The following is a 20,681-nucleotide window of genomic DNA, read 5'->3' on the forward strand; positions in this document are numbered from 1 at the left end:
AATGTCTGTGGAGCCAGGAACTGAACAAGATGCTCTATTGATATCTTGCTACCTAGTCATCTTTCTATTTGACTGGCCTAAGGCTTCAGATTAAGTTTGAGATTTTAAGGGCAAGCACATAGGCCTTGAGTAGACTAGAAAGAGAAGGGACTGAGAAGTGCCTGAAAAGTAGACGTAAGAAGGCAAGTAGAAAGAGCTGTTACTGCTGAACTATCACTAGCTTGTAAGCACCTTGAAGGCAGAGAATATTCCATTCTTTTGTGTATCCCTCAAGCTAAACTTTTTTGTTGAATCAATGTGTCATGGTTAGAGCTAAAGACTGCAGCCCAGGAAAACTACAGGATAGCTTGGATATGGGGGTTTCATGTAGAGAGCAGAGGAAACTAGAAGTCTGCAACTTTGGAAAAATTTGGGAGCTGGAAATGGGAGACAAGGGAGCATTTCCAAGGTTGGGGTGAGAGTGGGGGTTCTGCTGTACCGACGTCCATTAGGAAAAATATCCATTAGGGAAAGGGGAAGAGTTGGTGTAGATCTTTGCAGTAGGAATGGAGAGGAATCAGGACACCTATAAATTTGAAATAGAGCATTGGTCCGTGATTAAGTAGCATGAAAGATGTGTAGTACAGCGAGTGAACAAAAGAGCTACTTAATAGGTCGTCTTTGAATCTAGACATTTTAAAGCAACAATACAAAAATTGCCCTCTATTGTTAACGTTTGCGTAAAATTTGGTCTGCCTTTTTTAAGTGATTAAAGGAAGTTCTCACATACAAAACAGACAGTGAATCATGGACTGCCTTGTTTTATTCACAATTTCAATCAAGAAGATCAGTCCAGGTGATAATTTTCTTTCCCTTTTCTGACAGACGGTGTATCAGTTTCTTAGGATTGTCCCAACTAAGTACCGCAAACTGAGTGGCTTAAAGTAACCAAATATTATACCAGTTCTGGATGCTAGAAGTCTGAAATTAAGGTGTTTGAAGGGCCATGCTCCCTCTGAAACCTGTAGGGAAATCCTTCATCGCCTCTTCCTGACTTTTAATGGTTTGCCAGCTGCCTGGTTCCAGTCTCTGCCTTCGTTGTCACATGTCTTTCTCCCTCGGTATCTCTGTCTTCACATGGTCATCTTCTTAGAAGAACACCAGTCGCACAGGATCAGGGGCTCATTCTACTACAGCATCACCTCATCTTAAATTACATAATCTTAATTTAACTTAATCTTTATTTAGCTTAAATAATCTGCAATAACCTCTTTCCAAATGCAGTGACATTTTGAGGTACTAAGTGTTAGGACTTCAACATGTCTTTTTTTGGTCTGGGGGGTGGGGGAGGGAAACAATTTAACCTGTTACAGATAGTAAATAGTCGATCTGACATCTAGTCTACAGGGAAGTTTGATAGATAAAAGATTCTTTGGGAAATCAGAATCCTGTGCACAACTGAAAGGAAATGAGCAGAATAACAGAAATGTTGTAAAACCATCTAACAGACAAGGCGATAAGACACAGGGAGAACCAGAGGATAAGGTGACATATGGAAACTCTGTAAAGCAAATAGCAAGGCAGCCAATAACATGACTTTACACTGTAGCATTTACTGCATCGTGCTAATAACTTTTCCCCCAGTAGGTTCAAAATGTGGTGGCTACTTTCAACAGTGTACTTTGTCCCTATGTTTGGAAATGCCTTTTGTTTACTTGGAAAACAACCTGTCAACCCTGAAGCCAATATGAATACTGTAAGTTATTCTTATCATTAATTTAAAAAAACGCACTTCCAAAGATCTTGGCACTATTACTTTCATTCAGCTTTTAAAAATTTACTAGGGGCCAGACTGGTGGCACTGTGGTTGAGTTTGCACTTTCTGCTTTGGCAGCCCAGGGTTCGCCGGTTCGGATCCCAGGTGCGGAGCTATGCACCACTTGTCAAGCCATGCTGTGGCAGGCGTCCTACATATAAAAAGTAGAGGAAGATGGGCACAGATGTCAGCTCAGAGCCAGTCTTCCTCAGCAAAAAAGAGGAGTATTGGCAGCAGATGTTAGCTCAGGGCTAATCTTCCTCAAAAAAAAATTATTATTAAAATCTGAAAGCTCTCTGTACATAGTATATGTTACCCCAACCAATGAGAAATTCTACTTTAAGAAGCATAAAAATGGCCAAGGGAATTCATGAAGCTGAATATTTTGTCTTTTCTCCATTTAGAGTGAGACAATTTCCTACTGGGTTTACCCACATGAAGCATATGAAGTGCTAACTGCAGATGGCTACGTCCTTCTCCTCTACCGAATTCCTCATGGGAAGAATGATTCTAATAATTCAGGTAGGATTGGAATGAGGGAGAAAAATGAAACTCAAGTCTTGAATCAAATACATTCTAGTCAAATACCTTCTAATCAGAGAAGCTGAAATTAAGTTACTCATGAAAAATCCAAAGTTCTACTCCTTGACTTTCTGAGATAAAGCCAGGGGTCTGAGTGACACATTGTCTTCCCTGATGAGAAACCGGAGCGTACACAGGCCCATGGATTTTGTTTGATGTGCTGGGTGGGAACTCAGAGGCCCTGAATAGAAGCCCTAGAACTTTCAACCACATTATTCTCTGGGATGCTTCAGTTTACTGAAGTAAGTGTTCATAATTGCTCTTCCTAGTGTGACAGCAGTGATCTGGTTCACTCCTCCTTTCTGTCTAAGCGCTCAGAGAATGCAGATGCTATTCAACTTCAGGAAGGCACCTTTTCTCTTTAATAATCAGCACATGAATTTTAGGGGTCCCAAAGCATTCCTGTTTCTGGATATTTCTCTTTTGCTTTTCACAAAGTATAAACTCTTTACTTAGAAAGAATATAACCTGTAAATCTTAGAAATTAAAATCATCCACCAGGGAAATTTACACTTGAGGAAGTGGGGCAAGAATAGGAAGCGGCAATTCTACTGCCCTGAGGATTATGGAATAATATTTGTTCATATAAAATAAATGTAATAAATTGTTAGCACGTTTCTTTGGGATACAAGCCAAACAGTCCTAACTATGTTATGGTGATTTGAAAACCTGTGTTGTAATTTGCAATGGATTTTCCTGTTATAAAACATTTTCCCTTCTTTCTTTTCAGTCCAAAAGCCTGTTGTGTATTTACAGCATGGTGTGCTATTAACTTCCAGTATCTGGATTTGTAATCCTCCCAACAATAGCCTGGGCTTTCTTCTGGCCGATGCTGGTTATGATGTGTGGATGGGAAGCAGCAGAGGAAATAGGTGATCCAGGAAACACCTGTACCTGGAAACAGACTCCAAAGAATTCTGGGCTTTCAGGTAGGGAAAAAAATCTGTATTGTGTTTTTTGGACTTAAAAATTGGCTAAATGTTTATTTATATTATTAATAGTTAAATAAATTTGCAGAACTGGAATAAAGGTATTTTGTTAAAATACGTAACTATTGAATGATATTTTAAATATTTATATGGAAAAATTGCTCTAGATTTTTCTTTATATTGCTTTTAATGTGCCTAAGAATTAAGAAGAAAACATGTGAAAAAGACATTATTTCCTACTCTTCCCCCAGCTTCCTAAATATTAATACATTGCCAAGCCATCCACTGCTATTTACTTTGAGTGTGCATCCTCGTGTTTTCAGAAAAGAAAAGTGGAGGGGGGAGGAGAAGACAAGGGTAAAAATGTACCAGGTGGCTCTGGGCCACAGAGTAGTAGAATAATATAACAGCATCTGTCCTTGTCCATTTACCAAAACAAATAAACTTTCTATTTTCGTCTTTACACTTCTAGAAACTTTTTTTGTCTGCTACCTAATTTTAAATAGTATATTTCTCATATTTATTTTATGGGAAAGTCGTATAATTTAATGTCTTAGCTTAGAACTTAGGCTCCCTAGAACAAGAGTACTCTGAAATTTAGTCTAGCAATTATTGGCTATGATCACAGCACATTTCCACTTTCTCCAGGTCTACAATATACCTAATTATAAACTTATCTCAAAGGTATTTTGTGAGCATGGAATAAAGTGGTGCTTACAAGCAAGTAGCACAGTAACAGTTAACTTATAGAAAGTCTTAAGTCAATGTTTCCTCTTACTACCCAGGTCTCATTTAGAGGGGCTTTTTAAGTCTATAATTTAAAACTTGAAAATAACTTTCTTATGACTAAAAAAAATTAAAACAAGTTTTATCCATTTTTGTTTCATGCAATTTTGATGAAATGGTGAAATATGATCTTCCAGCCACCATTGATTTCATTGTGAAGAAAACAGGACAAAAGCAAATTTACTATGTGGGCCATTCCCAGGACACCCTGATTGGTATGCTAAGAGAAACTGAAGTCTGATTGTGCTACAATCTTTCTTTCAAAAAACAACAAATAAAACATTTCTTTTTAAAAAGAATTTCATTTTTAGAAATCACATATATTCACTATAATTAATCAGAACATACAGACAAGCCAAAAAGGAACAAAATTTAAAAGCCAGTGATAATTGTTTTATGATGATATATAGGTGCATATCTTTTAAAAAGAAAAATAATGGATATCATCTTTCCAATCACACCACACACTTTAAACAAGATGTTTGTTTAGATTCTCTGCAACTGGAATTTCCAAGACTGAGGACTGGGCATGTATTTTTTTTTTCTTTTCCTTATAGTGCTTGCTTATTAGAAAGCTGATGTGTTGACACTCTTTATGAAAAAACTATAGCCTTGTTAGTTTGGCTTCTTTGGGCAGTTACATTCTGCTGCCCAGTGAGCTTTCTTTGAGCTTTTCCTGGTTTTGCTCTAGGTTGGTGTGAGGCATGTTAATTTTCATACTGAAAATCCAATAGACTAGATGCTTCCAAACCTATCAACTGGCCAGGAAAACATTTCTAATTAATTCAAGTATTCATTTGTTTAACCGTGCAGTGTAGCTACTATTTGAAATATACTTTGTTGACTGATACTTGCAATGTAAATTGTATACTAAAGAAATCTCATTGCCTCAAAGCTCACAATCCAGTAATGCAGGGTTTCTCACCCTCAGTTCTACTGATATTTTGACCACATATTTTTTTGCTGTGGGGGGCTGCCCTGTGCATAGAAGGATGCTTAGTAGCATCTCTGGTCTCTACCCACTACATTCTGGTAGCACACTCCTCCCTCTCCATCCTTGGAATTATGACAACCATAAATGTCCCAACACATTGCCAAAAGTTCCTTGAGGGGCAAAGTTACCACTGCTGGAGAACCACTGCAAAAGGAAGAGCATTTTTAGAAGGCTTGTTGGTAGTCAGGCGGACAGGAAAGAGGCGAGCAGAGAAGACAGACCTGGCTAACCCATTAGGCATGGGAGGCCAAGTTCTTAGAGTTCATGACAATTTAGGGACCAAAAAAAAATATTTAATTTCTTTTAAAAACAGAAAAATGACTATAATCCATCTTAGAACATATTCATCTTTATATCAATACAGTCACAAAATATGGTTTTACATTTTTTGTGTGTGTGCAGAGGAACAATCCCATGAAGGCAAAAATGTCTGGGACCATGATAGTCATCCTGTGGCCATGGAAGAAGACATGTCTTTCAACACAGTTATTAGTGAATATTTTGTGGAAAAAAAAGAATGTTGAGCTGAACTTTAAATATGGCTGGTCTTTGAAAGACAGATTACTCAGCCTCTCTTGTAAAGAGGCCAAAAGAGTAGAGGATGTATCTAGGTCCTCAGTACATGTAATACAGATTCCAAGTAATCAGTAGAGAAAAAACAGGTAGAACCACCCAGAGAGGAAAACATCTAAGTGCCAATTAGAATCCTGAAAGTGTGAGAGAAATTGGTCAATGGGAACAGGAGTGGTTTATTTTTTCCAGATTTTTTACTAATGAAATAAAATACCAGGGATCACTGAATGTCACGCTACAGAATCAGCAACCACTCAGACAAACCGAATGGGATTTAGAGAAATCAATCTGGGGGTAATGTGCAGGGTTAGGTGTAGGGGAAATCCCTAGAGACCACTTTGGAATATATGGTAAGGTAACATGCATATTATGTAATCTTAGGTGAACCAGCCAAATGTCAATGGAAATTTGAAGAAAGAGAGAACCCGTAAACTAGTCCATTCTCTTGTTTCCTTCCAGCTTTTGCAGCATTTGCAACAAATCCACAACTGGCTGAAAAGATTAAAATCAATTTTGCACTGGCTCCAATTGCCACTGCTAAATACGTAACAAGTGTTTTGCGCTTCACTTCTTACATCGACCCACAACTGTTCAAGGTTTGTGATTCCTTACAGGATATGCTCATAGTTTTAAAAGTGAGGAAATGTGAACCAAGCTAAAGAAGAGAGATGCTGACATAGCCTCCTGCTGGATTAAAATCCTGAGTTTCCCTCGCTGACTTTGCTCTCTCCTAATGCAGCTCTCCTAAACTTGGTGTTGCATTCTGCCTGGTGCTCAGCCTTGCATTACCCAGTTCGTCAAGCTTTTTTTCCCCCTTTTATTCCTTGTATGTATTGTCTATCTTTTGAAATAATTATTAAGCAGTTTCTCCTTATGCAAATCAAAATCTCTATTTCTCTTTTAATTTTGCACACTGAAATTTCAATAGGTTGAATGAGTTTTTTCCACTTTCAACTTCCTTCATTTGCCATCATCTTGCTCCCTCTACACTAAAGTCTCCCCATTACACCTGCAGTGATTACATTAATTATATATTTAGTACAGGAATATTGTAGAGAATTTAGGAAATATCTTAATGAATGACAGATAAAAGTATTGGAAATCCTAGTGTGAGTGGTAACAACAATGACCATGTAGTCAATGTATGTTTAACTTCATTAAAAACATGAGTTTTCCAAAGTGCCTGTACCATTTTGCATCACCAACATAATGTGATGGTAATGGTTCCTCTGCATCTTTGCCATCAGTTGATACTTTCAGGTTAAAATTTCAGTCGTTGTAACTGGTTTGGAGTGGTTTCTTGCTGTGGTTTTAATCTGTGGTTACTTGATGACTAATAATTGAGCGTCTTTTCGTATGTATACTTGCATCCATTCATCTCCTCTCCTTGGAGCTTATGACTTGTACTAGTTTGTTGCTTATATTTCCAGCTACTTTTATGTATTTACATATATATTTACTCAAAAACATGGATAATATTGCCATGTATTTGTTTTGCTTCTTTTTATATAAAAAGTGTTACTTAGCATTTAGACTTAGGCATATCATTAAAAATAAAAGCAACTGCTTTCTTAACCTTATCTGTAACTTGCTAATGTTGTTGGGTAAACTTGCTAGACATTTCATCCTTGTGAAAATCTTTATAGTAATTCTGGAATCCAGGAATTGTGAGTTCTCCAACTTTATTCTTCTTTTTCAGTTATTTTCCTATTGGGGGCCAGCCCCACAGCCTAGTGGTTAAGTTCAGTGCACTCCACTTTGGCAGCCCAGGTTTGGTTCTTGGGTGTAGACCTACAGCACTCGTCAGCACCTGTGCTGTGGCAGCGACCCACATACAAAATAGAGGAACCCTGGCACAGATGTTAGCTCAAGGTGAATCTTCCTCAGCAAAAAAAATTATTGTCCTATAATAATATCTTGCACTAAACTTTAAAATTAGTTGCCAATTTCTGTTATGCAAAGCAAACCAAAAAAAAAGAACCCAAAACTTTATTGAGAAGTTGAATCTTGCAGTTCATGAAAATAATCTCCATCTCCATATATTTAAGGCCTCTCCAGTTTCTCTCAGGTTTAAAAAAATAAGAATTTCTGATTGTTTCTTGCTAGTATATACAAAAAAGTTGATTTTTGTATATGGTGTTATATCCTACAACCTTGCTAAACACACATATTAGTTCTATTTGCTCTTTTGTAGATTCAAAGAGGTTTATATTTAGAGGATCATGTTTTCTATGAAAAAGTTTTATTTCTTAATTTTTTTTTAGTGTTGATACTTTTTAAATTTAATTTGTGTGAGTGTACCTTACTGTACTGGCTAACACCTCCAGAACAGTGTTGAATATAAATAGCAGGAGCAGACATCCTTTTCTCTCTTCAGAGGGTAAGTATTCTGTTTTTCACTATTATATGATATTTAGTAAGGGGTTTTCTTAGACACACTTTATCAGTTTAAGGAAGTTACCTTCTAGTCCTAGTTTACTGAGAATGTCTATCAGGAATGAACATTGATACTGTTTGATACTTTTTCTGCATCTATTGAGACGATCTCATGATTTTTGTTTTGTAGTCTGTTAATAAGGTGAATTACATTGATAGATTTTCTGAAAGTTAAACTAATGTTTCATTCTAGGAATAAACTGCATTTTTTCTTGATGTATTATACTTTTTATATATTGGTGTCTTCAATTTGCAAAAATTTTGTTAAACATTTTTGTACACGTATTCATGAAGTCTATTGGATATAGTTTATTTTCTTATAATCTCTTGTTCTAATTTTGGTATCAGAGTAATGCTGGCCTCATAAAGTGAGTTGGAAAGTATTCCTTTGCTTCATTTTTCTGGAGGAGACCATATAAAATTGATATTCTACCTTTTATAAATATTTGATATATTTTGCCAGTAAAGTCATCTGAGCCTGGAATTCTCTGTTGGGAGTGTTTAGCTACAAATTCAAATTCTTTAATAGACTTATGGCTATACAGGTTATCTATTTATGTTTGAATAAATATCGATAATATTTCTTCAAACAATATGCCCATTTTATCTAAGTTATTGAATTGCTTGCTACAAAACTAAACACAATATTTCCTTACTAATCCTTTAATATCTATAGAATGTGTAGTGATGTCCCTTTTCTTGTTCCAGATATTGGTAATTTTTTGCATCTCTCCATTTTGTCCTGATCAGTCTGGCTAAAGACACCAATTTTATTAATCTTCTCAAAGAACTAGGCTTTGGTTTTAATTGATTTGCCCTATTGTTTTCTTAATAGCTCACTGCTTTCCACTTGGTCTTTATCGTTGCCTTTCTTCGAACTTTGGATTTAGTAATTTCTTCCTTTTCTGGTTTCTTCTATCATTGCTTTCTAAACTTTCTTCTTTTCTAATTTAAGCACTTATGGCTATAAATTTCCTTCCAGGCATTGCTTTAGGGATATCAAACAAATTTCAATATGTTATGATTTCATTTTCAATCAAGTTAAAATACCTCAATTTCTCTTTTGATGTCTTATTCCACCCCCTTGCCTTATTTGGATTAATTGGGTATATTTTATGATTTCATTTTATCTCCTTTATTGGCTTATTAAGTATATCAATTTATTTTGTTTTGCTTTTTCATGGTTCCTTCAGGGTTTATAGTATATTTCTTTCATTTATCACAGCATATGTGCAAGTAATGTTTACTACTTAACATATAGTATCATAACCTTAAAACAATAAATTCTCATTTCCCCTCTCCTGGCGCTTGTGCTACTTTTGTCATATCTTTTAGGTTGACATATGTTATCAACACCAAAACACATTGTCATTTTTTTTTGTTTAAACAGCAATTTGTCTTTTAAATTATTTCTCCCTTAAAAAAACAAGAAAAGCCATCTTTTGTATACTCCTATGTATTTACTATTTCTTGCACTCTTCATTTCATTGTGCAGATCCTGATTTCCATCTGGTATCATTTTCCTTGTGATTGTAGGTCTTCTTTTAACATTTTTTCTATTGTTGATAATTAATTATATCAGGTTTTTGATTTATAAATTACCTACATTTTGCCTTAGTTTCTGAAAGATATTTTCACTGGGGATAGAATTCTAAGTTTATATGTTTTTTTAATTTTTCATTGATACTTTAAAGATGTTGCTCCATGTTTCCTGGCTTGCATTGTTTCCAAAAAGAAGTCTTTTATTGTTACGATTTTCCCTCCCTTATGCAATGTCTTTTTTCTGACCACTTTAGTTTTTTTCTTTTATTACCAGTTTTAAGCAATTTTTTTTTATTATGTGTGTTGGTATAATTTTTTCATGTTTCTTATGCTTGGAATTCATTAAGCTTTTTTGATCTATGGGTACATTGTTTGGGAAAATCAAACTTTAAAAATTTCAGCAATTCTTTCTTCAAGTATATTCTCTAGGGCCACCTCTCTAGCCTCTCCTCAGGGGCTACAATGACACATGTATTAGGACTTTTAAAGTTGTCCCATGCGTCACTGATACGTGTTTATATCTTTTCAGTATTTTTTCTCTCCATGTTGCTTTTTGGTTAGTTTCTATTTTTATGTCTTCAAGTTAAATAATCTTTTCTTCTGCACTATTCATTTGCTACTAATCCTATGCAGTGTGTTTTACATCGCAGACATTTTAGGTTTCATTTCTAAAACTTCAGTTTTAGTCTTTTCATATCATCCATATTTCTACTTAGCATGCTTATTTTTTCCTCTATTGTCTTATACATGAGGAATATAGTTTAAATGACTTTTATATTCTTGTCTAACAATTACATCACCTGTGTTCTCAGTCTTTCTATTGATTTATTTTTCTCCTCATATGGACTTAATTCCTCCTTCTTTGTGTGACTGGTGTTTTTTCATTGACTGTCAATGTTTGTGAATTCTTTCTTGTTGGGTGCTGGATATTTCCATATTCCTGGACAGGGTTTTGAGCTTTTCTTGTGGCATGCAATTAACTTACTTGGAAACAGTTTACTCATTCTGAGACTTGCTCTTTTGCTTTGTTAGTAGAAACCAGAACGGCCTTTAGTCTAGGTCTATTTTTTCCTTCTTCTGAGTCAATTACCCACTAATTACTCTAATAATGGTTAATTATGAGGTTTTCAAATATGGTTGATGGGGACTGGCACTATTTCAGACCTTCTAGCTCCAGGAATTTTTACCTCTAACTTTTTCAAGTGGTTCATTTCTTGGCCTTGAGTATGTTTCTTCAAATGCATGTACAGATGTGTACCAAGCTGAAGAATCCAGGTGGAACCTCTGTAAATGTCCAGATATCTCTCTCTCTCCCTTCAGCTATCTTGCTCTCTCTCTCATTCTCTCTCCTTTTTTACCATAGTAAATTTACCTACCATGGCTTTCTCCCAAATCTCAACCCTATCTCATTAATTCACACAGCTTGCCCAGCTTTTCCTGGGTTCTTCTACTGCAGTCGGGGATTAGTCTTCAGCCAATAGCTGAGCAACTGTTGGCCTCAATTTGTTTGTTTCACTTTTTATTTTCAGTGATCACTATCTTGTGCTGTCTGATATCTGCTGTTTGAAAACTCATTTCATGGATTTTTATTTGTTTTAACTATGGCTACTATCTGATTCCAGGACATTTTCATCATCTCAGAAAGAAACATCCTATTGTCCCCTTCTCCTAGTACCTGGCCAACACTAATATACTTTCCATCTCTATAGATTTCCCTATTTTAGACATTTCATATAAATTGAGTCATACAATATGTGGTCTTCTGTGTCTAGCTTCTTTCACGTGGCATAAATTTCTAAATGTTCATCCATGTTGGACCATGTATCAGTACTTCCTTCCTTTTCATAGCAGAATAATATTCATTGTATGGATACACCACTTTTATTTTTCCATTTATCAGTCTATTAGTGGACACTGCAATTGTTTCCAGTTTTTTTGCTACTATGAATTATATTGCAATGAATATTTGTTTAAAAGTTTTCATTTCTATTGGGCATACACCTGGGAATTGAATACTGGGTATATGATAACTCTATGTTTAACATTTTTAAGAAACTCCTAAGTGTTTTCCAAGGTAGCTGTATCATTATTTTTATTCCCACCAGGAGTTTATGAGCATTCCACATCTTGGCCTACACTTGTTATTACCTTGTCTTTTTATCATAGCCATCCAAGTGGGTTTGAAGTAGTGTATCATTGCAGTTTTGATTTGCATTTCCGTAATGTCTAATTATGTTAAATATTGTTTCACTTACTTATTGGCCACTTATTTCTCTTCTTTGGAGAAATGTCTACTCAAATCTTTTCCTCATTTGTGGTTATTTGTGTACTGTTGAGTTATAAGAATTCTTTATGTATTCTGGATACAAATCCCTTATCAAATATATGACTTGCAAATATTTTCTCCCATTCTATACACTTTCTTTTAACTGTCTTAATGATGTCCTTTGAAGCACAAAAGTTTTCATTTTGATGAAGTCCGATTCATTTTTCTTTTGTCCCTTTTGTTTTTGGTGTCATATCTAAAATATCATTGCCTAAACCAAGGTCAAAAAGATTTCCTCCTTTCCTTCTAAAATTCTGATAATTCTACTTCTTTCATTTAGGTTTGTGATCCATTTTAAGTTAATTTTTGTATTTGGTGTAAGGAAAGAGGACAATTTCTTTCTTTTTTCTTTTTTTTCGTTTTTTTTGATTAAGGAAAGGTGGCCCTGAGCTAAAAATCTGTGTCCATCTTCCTCTATTTTATATGTGGGATGCTGCCACAGCCTGGCTTGATGAGTGGTGTAGGTCCACTCCCAGGATTCAAACAGGCAAACCTGGGCCACTGAAGTGGAGCACGCTGAACTGAACCACTATGCCACTGGGCTGGCACCTAATTTAATTTTTTTATATGAACATTGAATTGTCATAGCACCATTGGTTTTTGCAGACTATTCTTTCCTTAATTTCCTTGCACCTTTGTTGAAAATTGACTATATATTCCTATATAATATATATATTATATATAAACCCTTATATAAATATTATATATAATATATTATATATATATCATATATATACACACAAAAAACTATATATATAGCGATTTATTTCCTGACTTTCAATTCTATTCCATTTATCTATATGTCTATCCTTATGCCAATACGACACTACCTTGAATACTATATCTTTGTAATAAATTTTGAAATGAGGAAGAGTGAGTCCTCCAACTTTTTTCTCTTTATCAAGATGGTTTTGGTTAGTTTGGGTCCCTTGCATTTCCATGTGAGTTTTAGAACAAGCTTATCAATTTTTGCAAAAATAGCAGATTGGATTTTTGTAGGGATTACATTGAATCTGTAGTGGACCATGTTTTTTTAATCTATTCTACTAATGTTTATCTTTTGATTAGAGTGTTTAGTCCATTTAGAATTAATAGAATTTCTAATAAAGTTAGATTTATTTCTGCCATTTTGCTATTGGGTTTCTATATGTCTTACGCCTTTTTGTTCCTCTATCCATCCATTACTAACTTCTGTGTTAAATAGATATTTTTAGTGTACCATTAAATTCTACTATTGTTTCTTATACTATGTCTTTTGTGTGTTTTTTATTGCCTTGAGGATTACAAATGACGTCTTAAAACAATCTAGTTTAGATTAATACTAACTTAACTTTAGCAGTATACAAACACTTTGATCAATATTGTTCAATTTCTTCTCCCTCTATTCTATTCTTTTCATATAAATTATATATAAGTCCATCACCACATTATTATAATTATTGCCTTTTAAATGAGAGAGGAGAAAAAAAGAATTACAAACAAAAATACATTTTTACTGTCTTTTATCGATACCTATGTACTTTCCTTTACTGATCCTCTTTATTTATTGATGTGAATTCTTCTAGTTACTGGCTAGTTCCTTTCATTCAGTCTGAAGACTCTTTTTAGTGTTTCTTGTAGGTCAGATCTGCTAGTGTGTGATTCTCTAATTTTTTGTTTCTTTGGAAATGTCTTTGGTTAAGTGTAGTTTTGCTAGATATAGAATTCTTGGTTGACCTCTTTTTCTTTTATAACTTTGAATATGTCATTTCACTGTCTTCTAGCCTCTTTTGTTTCTGTTGAGAAATCATCTGTTAATTTTGATGAGGATTCCTTTTATATGCTGAATTGCTTCTCACTGCATTCAAAGTTCTTTGTTTTCATCTTTTGACAGTTTAACTATGATGTGTCTTTGTCTGGATCTCTTTTGAGTTCATCCTACTTAGAGTTTGTTCACCCTCTTTTATATGAAGAAAAATGCCTTTCATCAAATCTGGGAATTTTTTAGCCATTCCTCCTTCGAATATTCTTTCTTACCTTTCTCTCCTCCCCTTCTAGATTCCAATTATGCGTATGTTAATATGTTTGCTAGTGTCTCATAGGTCTCTAAAGATGAGATAGGGCTTTTCCCACTTAGTAAGCTATGAGTCAGGTCAAATAAAGACAAACTCTATCAATAAGCTTTTTCCAAGATCTGCCAGACAGGTTGAATAATGTCAATTCACTGGAGGTTGGGCATTTTGAGGAGCTTCAATCCCATTCATTCCTTTCCAGTACCTGCTAAGCTGCTGTTTTACAAAGCTACATTGGTTTGAAGGTTCCTGTTTTTCTAAGCTGCTGCAGAGCTAGGAAAGGCACACAGGATTATCACAAGCTAAAACCTCTCATAATTCACTATTTTTACCAAGATTCAAGGTAGTTTTCTTATAGATACAATCTATGGACCACGGTGTGCTTTTCGTTAATTTCCAGAATTATCAAAACATTGATTTTGACAGTTCTCATTACTATTATTAAGGAGTGGCTTTTTGGAGATCTTTTGCCACCAATATGGAAGTCACATCCGTGGTCAACTTTCGAAAATTTTTTGTTGTATGCTTGAAAAGAATGTAGGTTCTCTAATATTCCCAAGTCATGTTATAAATATTTCAAATAAATCAAATTATTGGATTGTTTAAAGTCTCTATGTATGTAGTACTTTTTGGTTTTCATTACCTTCTACCCAGATGTACTCTAGATGGAGCCTCTTTCTGTGGAATTAATTTCACTCATAATTTAGCTGTGCCCTTTTCATGGAAAATGCATACAGAGTATCTTCTCTTAACATCCAAAGATTATGTCTTTGTGCTGTAGGTTTTTCTTTCTAATATCTACCTTGTGTGGTGCTGCTTCAAACTGTATGTTTGTCATTTTTATGATCTTTTATGTTATTTTTTCATTATTTTAATGTAGGTATGATTTACATACAACAATATGAGCTCATTTTAAACATATTTTCCAGTAAGTTTTGACAAATGTGAAAATCCATGTAACTACCACCAAAATAAAGCTATGGAATAGTTTAGTCACCCCAGAAAGTTTCCATTTATCCCTTCGCAGCAGTCATTCTCTCACTCCCAGCCCTAAGCAACCTCAAATATAGTGACAGTGTTTTCTGTCACAGAGGATTAGTTTTTATATTTCTAAAAGTGTGTGTAAATGGAATCATACATTATGTAAAATTTTATGCTTTACTTTTTGATTTACATTTGTTCATTCATTTTTACATGCAAATTTCATATCTTCCTCTTTTAGTTTCTTTGAGAGGTATTGAATTCTGGTCTCTAAAATAATTTCCTTTGTTTTTACCTCATTAGTTTCTCTGAATATACTTTTTCCACTATCCTTTCCTTGAAGTGAAATCCAAAGAAAACATGCATTTTTTATAATAAACTTTCTTAATTTTTCTCCCTTATCTATTCTTGCTCTTTTATTACACATCTCTTAGTCTGTTATCACTTCATCTAACTTACTTTTCCTCCTCTGCTCCACTATCTCTTAAAATTTATCTTCTGTCTTTTTAAAAATTCACTTTATAAATCCTATTTTATTACCTTTTCTCACAATGCACATATTTTAAAGTCAGCAAATTTTACCTGCTCACCTGCGTGTATGTGTTGTAATTGTGGGTGCATTTCCCTTCCATTTATATGTAGCTCAGCATCAAAAAATACACAGTTTTATTTTCATTAGCTCAATTATAGTAAACTATTTTCTCTGTCTGAAGTGAGATCAAGTTCAGTTGAATTGCTAAAAAGCATTTCTAACACATACTATTTTATTGGGCAAGTTCTTTCACATTATGTGTAGAATTTCACAGTGAACTAAATCATCCTACCATTCAGCAATACATTGCAATTTTGTATCTTTTTTTTTTTTTTTTTTGAGGAAGATTAGTCCTGAGCTAACATCTGCCACCAATTCTCCTCTTTTTGCTCAGGAAGACTGGCCCTGCACAAACATCCATGCCCATCTTCCTTTACCTTTTCTGTGGGATGCCTGCCACAGCATGGCTTGACAAGAGGTGCATAGGTCTGCACCGGGGATCTGAACTGGTGAACCCTGGGCCGCCAAAACAGAAAGTGAAAGCTTAACTGCTATGCCACCAGGCTGGCCCCTCTTCTATCTTTCTTGATTTGTAGTTGACAAACACATTTTTCCGTCAAAAGTTATCCTTGAAATATATTATTTTCAGATCCTGTTTGGTGAAAAAGAATTTTTACTCAATGAATATATCAATAAAATCATCGGTCAGGATGTGTGCAACCGTGAGATAATTGATACAGCTTGCAACAATTTAATTACATTGGTGGGTGGATATAATCCCCAAAACTTAAATCAGGTATGTGTCATTAATGATTTAAAGTGATTTTTTTTCTTTATGTTGTGTTAGTGGTGCTATATCATTATCTTGATAGGTAAAAATTAAAACCCTGGGACAATTAACATACTATATATATGGTATGTTATATACCATCTTAACCTCTTTAATATAGGTAAACTATATTATAATCCAAGATGTATTTTGCACATAAGTCCTAGAGTTCATTATTTCTAAGATTAAGTAATCTCTCTGAATATGTAGAAAATTCAAATGTAAGCCTTCATATCATATTTGAATGTATATCTGAATATCATATGTGAAGGAATTTTAAGCTTTTTCCTCTGTTCCATTTTAATAAATCTAGTTTCATTCATCCCAGAACTGATTATTCAGGAAAAGATCATTCTTTCTCAAGGAAAAAAAAATTGATCAAATATTACCATATAAAACACAAAGAGATTTAGATTCCTCTGGCTACGGAAAAAAACATTTGTTTCCTTATAAATTGATTAAAGAGGGATCTGAATCATAGAAGTAACACACTTCTACTATTTTGAAGTATTGTCATTCTTGGAAAGAAACTAATTATTGACAAATGTGTATATTGTTTTTCTTTCTTCTAGAGTCGTATGGATGTATATCTAACAGAGCTGCCATCAGGAACATCAATTCAAAATATGTTACACTATGGTCAGGTATAACTTTTCAAATTCTATCACTCAGTATTTATTGAATTTCTAATATCTATAAAAAGTATGAGGAGAAAAGCATTGCTACGTGATGAGGTGTAATAAGAAAAATGATTTTGGAGAATAGAATAAGTTATTGCAGAACTTAAATTTCAGTCAAATGACTTTTACTTAGCATTGCCAGGTTTAGCAAATAAAGATACAGGACACAGTTAAATTTAATTTCAGATAAATGAATAAATTTCTGTTATACGTATATCCAATATAATACTCCAAATTCACTTTGATTTGGCATCCTATACTTTATCAGGCAACTCAACTTTGTTATCCCATAATCAAAGGAGATATTTTAAGTTCTTTAACAAAAAAGGAAGATGTTTCATAAACCAATCCATAACATTTCTGTCGTTTATTTTCATAGTCTCATTAAAAATAATTTATATATGCCATCTCCAACCAGATGACAATAATAAATGACAAATTTCTTAGACATTTCCTCCTTTATTCTTTAATTTCCTTCTTTCTTCTCCTCTCTCCCTGCTTCTATTTCTTCTCTCTTTTATTTGAAACATCTTCTACTTGATAAGATTCAGTATGTGTTTGGTTTTGAGGCCAAAGTATTAACAGCCCTTTTTGGGGAAATGAAAGGGAACTTCTTTGATGCCAAGAACAGATACCACCCCTGTGTGTGTGTGGGGAGGGGGAACGTGATAGAGGCAGAATTGGTTCTTTCTTTTACTCTAAAAACTGATAGCTTTCTTTTCTATTCAAGGTGGAAAACTGGTATAAATGTATTTTGTGTCAACTTAGCATCAGTTTTGGCAATTTTCAGGGGTTAGTGATAGTGGAAATCCTAGGAGCCTTTGAGGTATATGTGTAAATTGTGATAAGTTTTCTTCTTTACTCATCCAGAAGAATTTCCCATGTGGCAGCCAAAAGACTGGGGACAAAATAAGCTCACCTGCTAGTTCCCTTTGCCAATGTGTAAGCTTATACCTATTCACATAGTGCAAGAGCATCTTATTCCAAGGCACATACCATTTGAAATCTATAGATGGATGATACTCTTGGATTTCATGTGTCTTCACTGCCATGAATGTTTTTACTCCATTGGCCCATAATCAACAAAGCAACATATGTCACCTAAAAAGAGATGTCTCATTCCATTTGCCTGTTTGAAGAAATCCGTTTAGAACATTTCCACTGCCTAGCATCTCCACTTTGTAGAAAAGTTAGTCCTTGAACAATTTATAACAGACAATTAGAGTGCTACAAAAGGCCAATTTCTTACTCCTTCCAATTCTGAGACAATTCTTTGCAACAGAAATCTTTCTTACTATGTGGCAAAATTACCATATCTTGGAGTGACATGGGAAAATTTTTATAAAAAGGAAATTCTGTGTAAAAGATGAAAATTTTTTCTGCATACCAACTTTCAATGCAAACATTTAATCTGTTTGAAAATATTTTTTGATGTCAATTAAATTGTAAGGCACAAAACAGTCTTTATATTGCTAGCAAATTAGTATTGATTATTTTATTTGTACTGTAATACTTCATTAACTTGGATTCTAGTAATCTGAAATATTTAGTTATTAAGAAATAGTTACAAACTGAAATTTACTTTGTACCACAAAAATAAAATATAATGCAAAATTTAATGATATAACAAATTTACATTTTAAAATACCTTGACAAGAACAAATTTATCCCCATAAAATCATAATTAATTTTTTATTCTGTTTATTAAGTCCTTCCTTAATAGATAGCATGATAAGTTACTATAGTTTAAATATTATTAAAATGTATGTAAAATATACTCATATTTTTCTTAAAAGCATGTTATTTGTGCCAATTTGTCTGATTTCTAGTTTTCTGGGAATATGTTTTAGTAGCCATTCACCCAGGAACACATAGCATTATGGTGGAAAGAGTACCGGACTTATATATGGGGGACATTGAATCTGAATCAATGGGTCATATTGTAAAATGAGGCAATGAGACTCAGTAATCTTTAGTTTTATTTTTTAATATTTTTAAAGTGATAGTTTTTTATCTTTATTTAAGATGGCTAATAAAGGTACATGTCAAGCTTATGACTGGGGAAGTCCATCTTTAAATATTCTACACCATAATCAGGTAAGGTAACTTTTCAAAATTTAATTCTTTGGCCCTTTTTGAAAGACAAAAATGAAAATATATTGAAAATCTCAGAAAACGCTTGTTTTTAAAAGATTATGCAGTACTTTACATTTCCCGGGAAGATGATAAGGATAGACCCAAGGATGGGTTCAATATAATAAAGCATAAATTTTTAACACAAGACTATACAAAGCACAGTTCCATATGTCATGTCATTTGAACCTCACAACCACCTTATGAGATTTGTCAAATATTTACTAATGTCACCATTTCACATATAAAGAACCTAAGGAGCACAGAGATTCTAGTTTGTGAAAATCATTTTGTTAGTACAATTTAAAGGCTTAGACATTAGTCCATTTCTGTCTGACAAAGGTTGAGATTCCATAGATAATTTCTATGGACTTAATGAACAGGTAATAACCATTATCATTTCATGAGAGAAGAAAATAATCAATTTACTATTTGAAATTTAATATGCTGTTAACATAAACATTACCATTCCTCATTTTCCTTTAGCTCACTCCTCCATTATACCATGTGGAGGATATGAGGGTTCCAACTGCAATGTGGAGTGGTGGACGGGACATTCTGGTGGATCCCATAGATATTAAGAATTTGGAACCAAGAGTCTCCAATCTCATTTACCATAAGAAGATTCCTTCCTACAATCATCTTGATTTTATGCTAGGGTTAGATGTTTATGATCAGATTGACACTGAAATCATCACGATGATGAATGAAGCTCAATGAGGTTGAAAATTTCTTTGGCTTCACACATATTTTCCTACCTCTTCTGAGGTCCGTTTGCTTTTCCAAATGCAAAGGTTTTCTTGCTTGTCTTTTTTTGTTTAAATGGTTTTTGGTTTATAAGTCAGAATCACTTTGTTAAATCATTTGTACTAGACCAAAGAAGAATGAGCACTTATAAAATATTTCACTCATCTTGTGAATGCTTTTCATGTCACAGGAATTTTGATATTTTTGACAAGAAGAGAGATCTTTGAAGAGTAAGCATACTTTCTACGGGCAATAAAACAATCTTGAAATATTTATTTATGCAAGCAGAAACTGAGTTATATGGTATGCATTTGAGGGGATGTGGTGACTGGAGAAGGACTATAAAAATGCCTGCCATACTTTTTGGCAGGGAAACCAGAAAAGACCTTGTCAATTAGTCCTTTTGGCTGAAATTCAACAAGACCAGGACTTCTCCTGACTTACCCTCTAATGATCGAGTAACTGTTTTGAAGAAACTGATTACGTTAGAGTTGCCTAGTGTGGAAAATAGGGGAAATTTTTTAGAATCACTTTTCTATTATGGAAAATGCTCTTCCCGGGACTAGTAGTTTCAGCAAGAACTTTGCCAATCAGTAATAAATATAAAGTGTCTAAGGTTGATGAGACATTATTTATTGACTCCCAGGGTTGCATTTATTTTTAGTCATACATTGATCTAAAAGAATCTGAGTCTTTAAACATATGATGCTGCTGGACTGAGTCACTTCATATGCATTGAAAGCCCAAGAATAATATAAGGTTATC

General features: G+C 34.1%; 1 protein-coding gene across 1 annotated transcript; it reads left to right on the top strand.

Moving 5' to 3' along the window:
• Positions 1-1,633: 1,633 nt before the first annotated feature.
• On the top strand, positions 1,634-19,889 carry LOC100071699 (gastric triacylglycerol lipase-like). The gene is given in 9 exon segments (XM_014733011.2): positions 1,634-1,735; positions 2,200-2,317; positions 3,108-3,306; positions 4,198-4,307; positions 6,119-6,255; positions 16,177-16,323; positions 16,929-17,000; positions 19,062-19,133; positions 19,656-19,889. Coding segments are annotated over 9 exon segments (1,191 nt in total).
• The last annotated feature ends 792 nt before the right edge of the window (positions 19,890-20,681 follow it).

This window comes from Equus caballus, chromosome 1 (genome assembly GCF_041296265.1).
Source record: "Equus caballus isolate H_3958 breed thoroughbred chromosome 1, TB-T2T, whole genome shotgun sequence".
Lineage (NCBI taxonomy): Eukaryota > Metazoa > Chordata > Mammalia > Perissodactyla > Equidae > Equus > Equus caballus.